We start from the raw sequence: 13185 nt of genomic DNA, 5'->3' as shown, positions 1-13185 counted from the left end.
GCTAATACCTTCTCAAAGTGTTGAGAAAATTCTTCAGAAAGACTTTACATGTTACCGGAAACTCACAAATCAACATAGAAATGTTTCTCGAGTCTTAGAGGACTAGAAAGAAACCAACTGATACAAGCCCAGCAATGACTATTGACATATGAAAGAGGACTCAGAACCTAGGGGCAGCAGGAGCATCCAGGCCCACCCCCCTACCACCCCTGCCCACATCACCCGTCCAGGGGGCCTTCCTGTGACCTCTCCTGAGCCTACTGGTCCTGGGATGCTCTGTGGCATGCAAGAGGCTGCCCCAGCAGTGCTTACCGCTGCCCCTGGGGAGGGCGACCCCCGACAGAGCCTCCAGCACGGAGCTCTTGCCCGAGCTCTGGTCCCCGATGACGGCGATGGCGGGCAGGGCCAGGTCCTGCTCCACGCCCAGGGCCCGCAGGGAGTCAATGAGGTCAATGCAGGGCCGCACCTTCTCCTCATACTTTCTGTACAGGTTGTTTTCGGGTCCCTGGAGGAGACAGACAGACTCACAGCCTTGGCCTCTGACAGACTCCCACTGCTTTCTGGAATTTGTGGCTGAATTGATGGATCTGCTCATGTTGGGTTAGAGACAGGAAGGGTGAGAGGTGGACCCGGGTGTGCCAGAGGCAAGGCCCCCACGCTTGTTCCTGCAGAGGCTTGGCTTCCACTGCTGTGGGCTGGAGGTGGAGGTGCCCGTGTGAGCTGGGAGATGGCCCTGCGAGAGCAGGCACTACCAGTTGGAGGGAGGGGAGAAGCCCACCCCAGGCCTGCAGGGCTGGGGTAGGGGGTAGCTGGCAGTGATGACTGTGGTAGTCATAGCTGGAGGGAAAGCTCTCAGGCAGGAGACCCCAGCACAGAGAATGGGGGCCCCAGATCCATGTCCAGGAAGGTCATTGCTGCCCCAGAGACTGTGTCTGCCCCTGGGGCTTGTTGGAAGTGCCCAGAAGGTTGGGGGAGGGACCAGTTATGCTACGGGGACTGGACTAGACTGGCAGGTTTATTCCTCACTTCCCTCCCACCCCTCACCTTCTTTCAGATGGTAAAGAATCTGCCTGCAATGCAGGAGACCCAGGTTCCACCCTGGGTCGTGAAGATCCCCTGGGGGAGGAAATGGCAACCCACTCCAGTATTCTTGCCTGGAGAATCCCATGGGCAGAGGAGCCTTGTGGGCTGCGGTCCATGGGGTCGAAAGAGTCGGACACGACTGAGTAACTAACACACACACTTCTCTCCCCGCCCTCCCCCCCAAACCCCCTTCGCCCGCATGCACCCTTCCTGACCCACCCTCCTCTCACCTTACCTTTGACCTCTGTTGGCCCCCGTTTGCTTCTGGCTGCTCAGGGTCCAAATTCAGCTGATTGAAGTTGTTGGGGAGGAAGTTTGGGTTGCTCTCTCCCACCTGCCAGTGTGGGGGACTCATTGTTTGCCCCGGTGCTATGCCTGGTGGCCCTGGTGGCTGCTGATAGAAGTTCGTGTTTTCCTTTGGCTGCTGCTGAGTGAATGTTGGAGTGTGCTGTTGGAAGTTCGTGTTTTCCTTTGGCTGCTGCTGAGTGAATGTTGGAGTGTGCTGTTGGAAGTTCGTGTTTTCCTTTGGCTGCTGCTGAGTGAATGTTGGAGTGTGCTGTTGGAAGTTCGTGTTTTCCTTTGGCTGCTGCTGAGTGAATGTTGGAGTGTGCTGTTGGAAGTTCGTGTTTTCCTTTGGCTGCTGCTGAGTGAATGTTGGAGTGTGCTGTTGGAAGTTCGTGTTTTCCTTTGGCTGCTGCTGAGTGAATGTCGGAGTGTGCCTCCTGAGCTTCAAAGGCCTGTAGGACAACGACATGACTGTCTGCTCGGAGAGCTGGGGTGTGCAGTCTCTGGGGCTCAGCACCTCTGGTCTTCTCGGCAAGCTCTGCGAAGACACAAGACAGGAACGTGGCTGAGAGGTCCCCCAGCAGACCTTCCTGGGGGCTGTGTTTCTTCCAGATCTGCCTCGCCCAACCCCTAACAAGCCACCTGCTGCTCATGGACGCGGGGGAGGCCAGCCACCCAGCTCAGGCCTGTCTGCAGGAGGGGCTGATGGCAGCAAACAGGCACAGAACACAAAAGGGGTGTTGGTGGGTCCCCGGGGCCCGGGGACAAGTGGACTCCACGCTTCCACGGGAGAATCTGAACGTTCTGCTGTCACCTCTGCTGGGCTCCGCGTCGTCACCTATAACTCAGGACGGAGAGGAGGCAGTAAGGCGTGGAGAGATGACAGGGACCCCCTCCAGGGTCCCTTGGTAGCCAGTCTCTGCCCCGCCGTCACCATTTCTCACCCAGGCTAGGTCAGGCTGCTGGAGATTGTGGGAGAAAAGGTTGCTGGGGTCTCTTACTTCTCCGCGGGGCCTATAATCAGGTGGTCTTTCCCCTAGAGAGAGCTGGCCTCACCCAGTACTGCTCTGAGATGCTCATCTCTTTTTCACAGCAACCCTGCATATCAGTGCCTAATCTGCACTTTTTCAGGTCAAGAAGGTGAAGCGCAGAGGTCTAGTTACTGGCCTGAGTCAGGGCCCAGAGGCCGGCCAGGGACTCTGGGTCATGAACACTTTCCTGCTATGACTGCCCCCCTCTACTCTGGGACCAGAGTGGAGGGTGAGTTGAACGGCTTCACTCCCCTCCCAAATGCAAGTCCACCTGGATATGTAACTGTGACCTTAGTCGGAAAAGCCCACTTGCAGTGGAATGATGTAGATCTGGGGATGAGGGTGGGCCCGAAATGCAATAAGAGACAGGTGGAGAAGATTTGAGACACAGAGCCCCTTGGCTGGAAGGTGACGGAGGCAGAGACTGGAGGGGCGCTGGCCCAGTCAGGGACCCCTGAGGGGATCAGGGCCCCAGAAGCTGGGAGAGGGGCTTGAAAGCCCCTCAGCCCCTTCTCAGAGCCTCTGGGAAGAACTAGCTCTACCGACACCTTGCCCTGGAAATTCTGGCCTCAGAACCAGGAGAGAATAGATGTCCTACGTGTCTGAGTTTGGGGCATTTGTCATGCCAGCTCCAGGGCACTAACCAGTGGGAAGGATTGGAGTCTCGAGGTGGTGCCTACCCCTTAGCTGCCCCTTGGGGCATCCATGTGTGCCCTGTTTCCAGCCCTCCGTCCATCCCCTCCTCACAACAGTGGCCACATCTTGCACACACTGTGGCCCTCTCCCTTCTAAGCCCCTAGTCTCATCCTGTCACTACCCTTTCTAAAAGCTTCTGGGGTCTTTTTTTTCAGAACAAAGTTCTTAAAGAATTTGGTCCTAACCTACCTTTTCCTATTTGATACCATCTCTGAATGCTGGGCCAAGTTTTTTGCCTCCCCTTAAACTGGACCTGCACATCCATAACCTTGTGTGTGCCATTGGCCTAGCTTTAAAAATGAAGGTGGTTCATTCACTTATTCATTCACTCAACAGATGTGTTTTGAGGACTGATACAGGCTGAATTGTGTCCCCAAGTTCATATGTCAGAATCCTAACCCCTAGGACCTCAGTGTGTGTCTATACTGGAGAGATGGCCTTTAAAGAGGTGATTGAGGTAAATGAGGTCACTAATCTAATCTCACTGGTGTCTTAATGAGAAAAAACAGATTAGGACACAGACACACATGGAGGCAAGACCACATGATGACACAGGGAGAAGACCACCGTTTCCATGCCCAGGAGTCCTTGGGAGAAAGTAGCCCAGCTGACACCTTAGTCTTGGACTTCTGGCCTCCAGACTATGAGAAAATAAATTCCTGTTGCCTAAGCCATCCACCCTGCAGCACTTTGTTACAGCAGCCTGAGCAAACTAATAGGAGGACCTACTATGTGTGAGGTGGTTCCTGCCATGAGGGTTCAGTGGTGAGCAAGCCAGATAAAGTGCCTGCCTCCGGTACGCACATTCTGTCAGGGAGACCCCCAAACAAGGAAGCTGATCAATGAAGAAGGCTGCAGTAATGCAACCCCAGGTGACGAAGGAGTGTCTGGAAGAAAGGGAGTGGGTGGCAGATCCTGGGGTCCATGTCAGAGGTGGAGGGAGGGGCTGTTTGAGGGCATGTCCATGTGTACAGGAAACAGGAAATGAATGAAGAGAGGAACAATTATTTGAGGCCCTGGGGAGGAGCCTTTCTGGCAGAGGAAGTCCAAGTGCAAAGGTCCTGAGGTCAGAATGAGCTCAGGGAACTGCGAGAAGCACCCTTGTCTGCTGGGGGCTCAGAAAGCCCAGCCCAGGGGTGGCTCCTTTCTTTGAGATTGGGGTCTGGCCCCTCTGGTCCTCTCTGCCTTGCACTGTCCGGGCTGTGCCCTGGCCTTTCCTGGCATGGCTGGGGCAGGGCCTGACATTTGGGTTTGGGCTGAAAGGAGGTGGAGAAGTCTTCTACCTGTGCTTTTCTGAGCAGTCAGCACCACCGACCTGGAGACCCTAAGAAAAGGGAGACCCCCCCCCTCAGGCTTGGCCCCACTCCTGGAGGAGCCCTGCAAAGGCTGTCCAGTGGAGGGAGTACCCTTATCTTTGTGCTGAAATCCTAAGACAGCACCTCTGTTCCCTCTCGTGAATGAAGGGCAGTAAGACTGCTCAGTTGAGTGTTGGGCAGAAGGCCAATCTTACAGGCATCCCCAATCTTATAGTCAGCCTATTCCCAATGTGTGGGGCTGCGGGGGGATAAAGTGGGCACTTCCTGGCCAGAAATTGCTGGCACGCAGCCCTCAAGTGCCCTGTGGCTGAGGCTAGCTTTAGAGGAAAAGACTCTCAGCCAGCCCCTCCCACTGGTTGGGGACCAAAACTAAATCTGGGTTTTTACAGCTGTTTTTCATCTTCCTGTTTTGCATTTCTCCGAGTCCCTGAGGTTTAGCCTTTTCTCTGTTCCACATCTGATAGTTTCCCATGGAGCCAGTCTCCCCCATGAAATTCACCGTCTTACAAAACACCTGGCCCTTCAGCAAGTGTCTAGAGAAAGTGTGATGCCACGAAAAGGCCTCTGCTTTTTCTTTTTCATCCTGCTTGCAGCATCTTCAGATATTTTCCCCCAGTAGTGCCAAGGAGTGCTGGCAATGAGCAGAAGCTGGAAGAGACAGGGATGGACTCTATGCAGAATCTCGGGAGGAACCAGCCCTGCTAATGCCTCCATCTCAGACTTCCAGCCTCCAGAGCTGGGAGAGACTAAATTTTCATTTTTTAAGCCCTCTAGTCTGGGATACTGTACCATGACAACCCTAGGACACTCACACACACCATTGCTGTTCAGTCACTCTGTCGTGTCTGACTCTCTGTGACCCCATGGACTGCAGCATGCCAGGCTCCCTCTTTCACAGTCTCCTGGAGTTTGCTCAAATTCATGCCCATCGAGCCAGTGATGCCATCCAGTCATCTCATCCTCTGTCATCCCCTTCTCCTCCTGCCCTCAACCTTTCCCAGCATCAAGGTCTTTTCTAATGAGTCGGCTCTTCACATCAGGTGGCCAAGTTATTGGAACTTCAGCTTCAGTATCAGTCCCTCCAATGAATATTCAGGGTTGATTTCCCTTAGGATTGACTGGTTTGATCGCCTTGCTGTTCAAGGGACTCTCAAGAGTCTTCTCCAGAACCACAGTTCAAAAGTGTCATGGTTTATACCTTATCTGTTCCCCCAAAGCTCCTTTCTTTGCTGGGTGGACTTGGCATCATATCTGTCTCTCTCTAAGTAGAATTCTGAAGGCGTAATTATCCACCAGTTCATGCTACAATGGGAATCAGCAAATGCTGGAAAGCAGGTGTCCTTGCCCTTCAAGAGAAACAGTGTCAGGAGCCCTCTTGGCCACAACTGCCTCAAGCAAGAGGGATCCTGAAGCTCCGAGACCAGGCTCTGGGGCTTCAATTCTGATATGAGGTCCAAAGTGCGTGTCATTCTATATCATCGAACAGTTGACTCAATTCAGACACTATCTACCAGGGGATGACAGCAGATACCACAGGACTATTATCAGATGGGGCTCACCCTACTCACCTGCCCCCACCCCATCCTGCCACCAATTACAAATTGGCACTTGTCATCTGTCTCTAGGCTTCCCAGGTGGCACAGTGGCAAAGAATATTCCTGCCAGTGCAGGAGATGCAGGAGACTCGGGTTTGATCCCTGGGTCAGGAAGATCCCTGGAGAAGGAAATGGCATCCCACTCCAGTATTCTTGCCTGGGAAATCCTATGAACAGAGGCACCTGTTGGGCTATAGTCCATGGGGTCACAGAGTTGGACACAACTGAGTGACCAAGCACACACACACAGACACAGACACACACACACACATACACACATCTAACTCTACAAGGATTAAATCCTGAGCCACTGCAGCTGCTCCCCTGAAAGTAGTTTAGGATGGAGATCAGGAACAAGGCCCTCTGTGCTCTGGGAAAAACTGGCAGAACAGATCTTCAGATAGATATTTTCCAGAGAAGATTTTATGAGCACAATTCTTGCATCTCCTCATATCTAGAAAAGCACTAAAATCACTAATGGTGACATCTGCTTCTTGTGACTAGCAGTGAGCTTCTGCAGAAATGTGTGCATGATTGCACGTATGCCCTTCACTAAAATCATATATTACTGACTTCCCCACTAGCCGTTTGTCGCAGCTCCTCAGAGCTACCCAAAATGCTGTCTCCCAGGCTATCCTCTTCATTTTGCCCCAAATAAAACTTAACTCACAACTCTCATGTGCATTTTTTCCCCAGTCAACACTGCCCACTTCAGATGCAAACCGCTAGCAAGGACACCCTCCACCTCATCCCACCGCCCCTCTTGGGTTTGAATAATCTGCTACAGCAGAAACCTTTCACTGACTAGATCACAGGTTTATTATAAAAGGATTTCCCAGGTGGCGCTAGTTCTTTACAGAACCTGCCTGCAATGCAGGAGACGTAAGACACGGGTGCGAACCCTGGGTGGGGAAGATCCCCTGGAGGAGGGCATGGCGTATTCTTGCCCGGAGACTCTCCATGGACAGAGGAGCCTGGTGAGCTACAGTCCATGGGATCACAAAGAGTCGGACACGACTGAGTGAAATAGCATGCACACACACACAACTCAGGGAAAGTGAAAGTGAAAGTCGCTCAGTCGTGTCCGACTCTTTGCGACTCCATGGACTATACAGTTCATGGAATTCTCCAGGCTAGAATACTGGAGTGGGTGGCCTTTTCCTTCATCAGGGGATCTTCCCAACCCAGGGATTGAACCCAGGTTTCCCTCATTGCAGGCGGATTCTTTACCAGCTGAGCCACCAGGGAAGCCCAACTCAGAAAAAGCCAGATGGAAAAGATGCAGAACACAGGCACAGGATGAGGGTGGAGCTTCCACTCTGTCTGGAGTACCACTCTCCAGCATCTCCAGGGCACTCCAGAAGCCCTCCAAACACTCTTGGGTTTTAAGGTGGCTTCATTACATAGACCTGAGTGATTCCATCACTGACTATCAGAGATTGAACTCAATCTCCTGCCCTGCTTCCCTTCCAGGAGGTGAGGAGTGGCTGGAAGTGCCAGTCCTCTGTCACTTAGATCGCTCACCCAGGCAACCGGCTCCCACCTCATTAACATAACACTGGGACCTGACACCACCTCATTAGCATAACAGAAGCCGATGCACTCCTCTCTTCTGAGGGTTTTAGGAACACCTGTTAGGCTGGAACTGACACAGACCAAATAATCTCTCCTTTTTCCCTACAATTGTGAATATTATGAAATAGTCGCCTGGATGAGTTAATATCTATCCTCATACTTACTTTTTTTTTCTTGTGATGAGGACTTTTAAGATCTACTCTTTTAGTTGTTATTGTTTAGTGTCTAAGTCATGTCTGACTATTTTGCAGCCCCATGGACTGTAGCTTTCCAGGCTCCTCTGTCCATGGGCTTCTCCGGGCAAGAATACTGGAGTGAGTTGCCATGCCCTCCTCCAGGGTATCTTCCCAACCCGAGGATCGAAGCTGCATCTCCTGAGTCTCCTGCATTGGCAGGCAGGTTCTTTACCATTACTGCCACCTTGGAAGCCTTCTACTCTCTTAGCAACTTTCTAAAATGCTACACAGTATTATCAGCTGTGGAGATGCTATGTACAGCAAGGTGACTATAGTTAATCTATTTCTTATTATAAATCACAGTTTCACAGAGCATGAAACTCTCTCCCCTCCTCAGGATGTGCAACATCCATGGAAGTTCTAGAAGCCACTTCTGAGTGGTCACAAGGTCTTTGGCCAGACTCAGGGAGGTGGGCACTCCCTGTGCTCCCAGTCTCGCTGCTTCCTTTCTAGAGTGTGCATGCAGGGATGGCTAGGGGCTAGCACCAGCACACAGCGCAGGCAGCTTCAGAAACATCATCTTTCTGCCTCCAGCCTTCTGGCACAAGCCACGTTTACCAGGAACCGCTTTTAACAGCAAAGCAGATCTGCTGCAGGAAGATGCATTTAGGCAGCCCTCCCCGCACTGACCCAGCTCTTACCTGTGCACCTCTAGGAGGGAGGCTGGCAAGTCATCTCTGCCCGGTCCTCCCTTTCCTTTTATAGGATCCCTCCTCCCCTCAGGGCATCCTTTCCCAGAAGCAAGGGAAATGAAACTAATGACTTAACCATAGAAATGAAACCTGAAGCACCCACCCATTTCCTGGTGCTTCACACAGTGATCGTCAGACTCCAGCTGCACCCGAGTCTCCTGGTGGGCTTGTGAACTCACGGGAAGGGGTGGTGTGGGAGGGGGGTAACAGGGCTAACAGGTTCTCCGGCAGGCTGGGGCCGACCACACTTGGCAGAGCGCTGTCCAGAAGGACTTTCTGAGATGTTGTGTGCTGCCACTCTCTGCCCGTATTAAGCTCTGAACGTGCCAGTAAGGGACATCCACAGCTCCCCCACAGCATCCCTCATGTAGGCGCCTGGTGTGTACCCTCACACTTAGGCTGGCTCCCAGCAGTGAACCCGACTTCCTGGTCCTGTGTGGGTTACTTCGCCTGCAAGACTACAGGCATGCACCCCTCGGGGTCCCAAAGCCCTCCCTTCGCTGGGACTGAAGCGAGGGTGAGTTAACCACTCCCACCACCAGAGTATGGGGGGCCCCAAGGACCAAGGAGCCCTGAGGGTTCTTCGGGGCTAGCACAGGACGGGGGGATCTTGCCTCCGTCACGGCATCACGCTCACGAGGCTTTCCAAAACAGAGCAAAAAAATCTTAGAAAATTAAGAAAATGAATCCCCAGCACTTTTTTGCTCATTCACCTAACTTGTGGGCAACATGTCCTCTAGAGAAGAAATTTGGAGGCTTAAAAGATGGTTTTCAAAGCCTGGCATTAAGAGGTCCTGGGGGGGAGTTTCCAGGGTCTGCGTCCTGCAGGACCTGATGCCCAGGTCATCCATCCAGAGGCCCTTGGGCAGAGGGGGAAGACGGAGGGAAGAACTGGACAGCCGACTCTGCACCGAGTTTTCTGATTCATCAACTGTGTCACAGGGTAGATGCCTCTGCAGCTCCAGGAAAGGCACAGGGAAGACACCGCAGAGGCCAGAGTGGGACCCCTCCCACGGAGGCAGAGAGGGAAGTTCGCTGAGAAGGCAGCTGAGGATCCACCCTCCCCAGCAGCACAGCACCCCCACCGCCCCCCCCCCCGCCCCCGGCACGCCCCTCAGAAAGGCTCTCCAGGAAGGATCAGGGCCTCAGCCGCAGCAAGGCGCTGGACCAGTTCGCAAGCTGCTGTCCTGTGTTTCAGGCGGGAGTGTGGTGATGACCCCTGGCCGGGGTCCCTCATCCCACTCGGCTCACTGACCCTCCGAGGAAGGGCTGGCCCGGGTGCTCATACACCCTCAGCAGGACCGCTCCTTCTGAGTTTGCTTTCTCGGTCGTGCAGAGGAGACCATGCAGTATCTCCCCCGTTAATGGATTAAGGAGGTGAGGAACTGGGAGCCTGTGCACAGGCGAGAGTTCTAAGTGTGTGTCTGTGCAGGGTGGTGGAGTAGCAGAGGCCACTGTGGGTGGAAATCCCCCAACTCTTCACTGTCTGGACCCCCCTTATTCCAGCGGTGCAGTGGTGTGGGGGGATGATGGTGACCCATCTCAGAGCAGGTGCTAGGAGGATGTCAGTTCTCATGCATGGTGCCCGTGGACGGAGGACAGGCCTGGGTGGGCAGTGTCAGTGTCTAGGCTAGAGGGTGACAAAGGGCCACTGGGCAGTAGAGGGTCTCAGCTCCTTAGACAGGAACAAGCTCCATTTCTGAATCTGTGATGTCTAAAGTCCAGTGTGTGTGTGTGTGTGTGTGTGCGTGTGTGTGTGTGTATGTGTTCAGTCACTCTTTTGAGACCCCTTAGACTGCAGCCCACCAGGCTCTTCTGTCCATGGGATTCTCCAGGCAAGAATACTGGAGTGGGCTGCCATTTCCTTCTCCAGGGGATCTTCCCAACTCAGGGATTGAACCTGCATCTCCTACATTGACAGGCGGGTTCTTTACCCTTGAGCCACCAGGGAAGCCTGTCAAAAGTCCAGGAATATTGGTAATAGGGATTCTTAGAGCTCAGGGAGTGCCTGCCTTTCACAGGGCAGAAGTTAGAGGCCCTGTCCTCTCACGGGGGGGGCGGGGCCCTGCTGGGAGAGTTCTCGGGGTGGGGGTGGGGGTAGGGGCAGCTCAGGCTCACTTCCATACTGGGGTGGGGGGTTGCGTCTGGGGAGAGAGGACAGATACTCAGGACGGGTGGCTGCCCGTCTGAGTCTCAGTTTCCTTGATGGCTTTGTTTTGTAATAGACTTTATTTGTTCTAGGTTCACAGTAAAAAGAGGAAGATACAGAGATTCTGAGATTTCCCCTAGACTCCCTGCCTCACCCCCACCACAGGCACAGCCTCCCCACTGTTGACCGCCCCCTCCAAAGGGGTGACCTCCACACTGACACACTGTCATCACACAGAGCCCAGTTTACAATAGGGTCACTCTTGGGATTGGACACCCAGTGGATCTGGACAAGTGTGCAGTGACAGGCGCCCACCGTGAGTCCCAAGGGGAGTCTGCTGCCTCCAAGTCCTCTGTGCATGTCCTGATCACCCCTCCCTCCTCCAGCCCCCACCCTCCTGGGGTCTCTATTTTCTGCCTTTTCAGGGACCCTCAAGTTCCCTTCCAGGCCTCCTCTAAGGTGGTCCAGAACCCAGAAGGGGGTTCTCTCTGATGGCCTGTTTGTGTCCAAATTTCTCCTTTTTGTTAGGACACCAGTCACACTGGATAGGGGCCACCCGACTTGAACTTATTACACCAACAGTGACCCTATTTCCACACAAAGTCACATTCTGTGGTACTGCCAGTTAGTTATGACTCAACTCATGGGTTTGGGAGGAACAGAATCTAGCCTGTAACAGGGCCCCCGCCAAGGTCCCGCCCAGTGGTTTGCAGACTCCTCTGCAGACAGCCTGAGTCAGGCTTCCTGAAGGGCCGACGGTCACCCGCCTCCCACTGCCAGGAGGCTAAAGTCCCCCCTGGTTGGCAGCAGGGTGCAATGATGAGGGCTCATGCGTGTCCTGGCAGGAGCTTTGGCAAACATCTGTACTTGCGCTCTCTCCGGCTTTGATGCCCAATAGGGATCCTCCTTCAGCCTGGCACCTCCCCCCCCGCCACTGCCCGCTCTCCGAGTTGAGCCTCCGCTGCCCTGCAGCCCACCTACAACCACGGAGGACTCAGCGCTGCTGTCAGCCACTGAGACCTGGGGAGTCGGATCCTGCAAGGATGCTGAAATTCAGGGTGCCACGAGCTGCCATGTTTTTAAAAGGAGGCCTGCTGATAAAAGTGCTTGAAAATTGTTCATCTGTTCCAACCCCTCTATGGAGAGGTGAGAAACTGGAGGCTAGATAAGCACCATCAAGCTGGCATCAAAGTCTCCTATCATTTCTGGGAGCCAGGTTTGGGAGGGAGGTCAGAAACAGCACTTGGCAATGACTTGGTTTTCTTAACCCCAAGGCACGGGGCATCTTGGTATGTGGATCTATGGTGTGTCTCCTAGGAAGTCTGGGTTGTACCGTGGTCTTCCTGAGAGCAGCCCCTGCCCGCCTGGCCCATCAGAGATCCTTCCTCCCTATCCTGTTAAACAAGGTGCCACTGGAGCAACACCCCTGCGTGGAGGCAGACACTGAATCTCTTCACCATCGTATTGCTTGTGCCCGACTTAGGCGCACCCAGATTTGTGGGATGAATGAATAAGTTCAGGGACCCGCAGGGAGAGGTCAGGAAGGTTGACCCAAGAAGATGGCTAAGCCCTATGGCTGCTGCTCGTCGTCCCTAAGGAGGACGTCCTACAACCCTCCGTCCATAAGGAGGGTGTGCTCCATGGTCGGAGAATAAAGGTTTTCTCTCTGCAGAGCTATCTGGACCACACAGGTCATACTTGGATCTGATAATAAAATAGCTCCACACCTGGACAGGCAGGGGCTGCTTCCCCTAATCCTCTACTTCGCAGATGACGTCACTGAATCCTCTTGAACACTCCCGTGCATTTCAGCTCAATATCTTCACTCTATAAACACTGGCATAAAAAGTCTGTGGGACAAGATTTTATACAACTGGCAAATATTTTGACTGGTTGGTTGACAAACCTGAACTATTCATCAAATATTGACCATTGGAGAAGGGCCGTGGTCCATTCAGGATGCATTTGTCTATAAAAAGCCCATTTATCGGGGCTGGGCAATGTTAGCTGAGCCCTTTTGGTATGCAGCCTTCTACCTGGATCTCGGCAGGCCAGCCAGAATACCTGTTCTTAGCATCCTCTGAGTGGTTGATCTGTGAAAAGGAAACAAAAGGATTTAATTTATCCAATCATCTAATCAACAATGCTTAATGTGCCAGCTGTGAGCAAAAATTAGAAAAGAGGATCACTTCCTAGAATGGGATTTGCTCCAGCCTACTCAGTAGTCATGTATGGATGTGAGAGTTGGACCATAAAGCAGGCTGAGTGCCGAAGGATTGATGCTTTTGAACTGTGGTGTTGGAGAAGACTCTCGAGAGTCCCTTGGACTACAAGGAGATCCAACCAGTCCATCCTAAAGGAAGTCAAGCCTGAATATTCATTGGAAGGACTGAGGCTGAAGCTGAAGCTCCAATACTTTGGCCACTTGATGCGACGAAATGACTCATTGGAAAAGACGTTGGTGCTGGGAAAGATTAAAGACATGAGAAGGGGATGACAGAGGATGAGATGGTTGGATGGCATCACT

The 13185-nt window shown here is 53.1% G+C and overlaps 2 protein-coding genes across 6 annotated transcripts in view; both read right to left on the bottom strand.

Moving 5' to 3' along the window:
* The window catches only part of MX2 (MX dynamin like GTPase 2), a 37835-nt gene extending 29315 nt beyond the window's left edge, over positions 1–8520 (bottom strand). For 3 of the 4 annotated variants that reach the window (XR_014078025.1, XM_081574164.1, XM_081574166.1), the window contains exons 1-3: positions 8459–8520; positions 1319–1906; positions 313–505 (exon numbers count right to left, since the gene is read on the bottom strand). Coding sequence is in view for 3 of the 4 variants with exons in the window: in XM_081574164.1 (XP_081430290.1) it covers positions 313–505; positions 1319–1837 (712 nt within the window). In the remaining variant the exon portion in view is untranslated. Of the gene's footprint in view, positions 1–312; positions 506–1318; positions 1907–8458 lie in introns of those variants that run through there. The other variant, XM_081574165.1, reaches the window with a different exon arrangement.
* A 2199-nt stretch (positions 8521–10719) lies between these two features.
* Positions 10720–13185, bottom strand: part of FAM3B (FAM3 metabolism regulating signaling molecule B) — a 93839-nt gene continuing 91373 nt past the window's right edge. For both annotated transcript variants that reach the window (XM_081574163.1, XM_081574162.1), the window contains one exon: positions 10720–12751. In XM_081574163.1, the coding sequence (XP_081430289.1) occupies positions 12662–12751 (90 nt within the window). In that variant the 3' untranslated portion in view covers positions 10720–12661. The remainder of the gene's footprint in view (positions 12752–13185) is intronic.

The sequence above is a fragment of the Giraffa tippelskirchi genome, chromosome 2 (assembly GCF_054371585.1).
Source record: "Giraffa tippelskirchi isolate mGirTip1 chromosome 2, T2T-mGirTip1v1.2.pri, whole genome shotgun sequence".
Lineage (NCBI taxonomy): Eukaryota > Metazoa > Chordata > Mammalia > Artiodactyla > Giraffidae > Giraffa > Giraffa tippelskirchi.
Note: the sequence above shows the minus strand (reverse complement) of the source record. Positions and strands in the feature narration are given on the sequence as shown.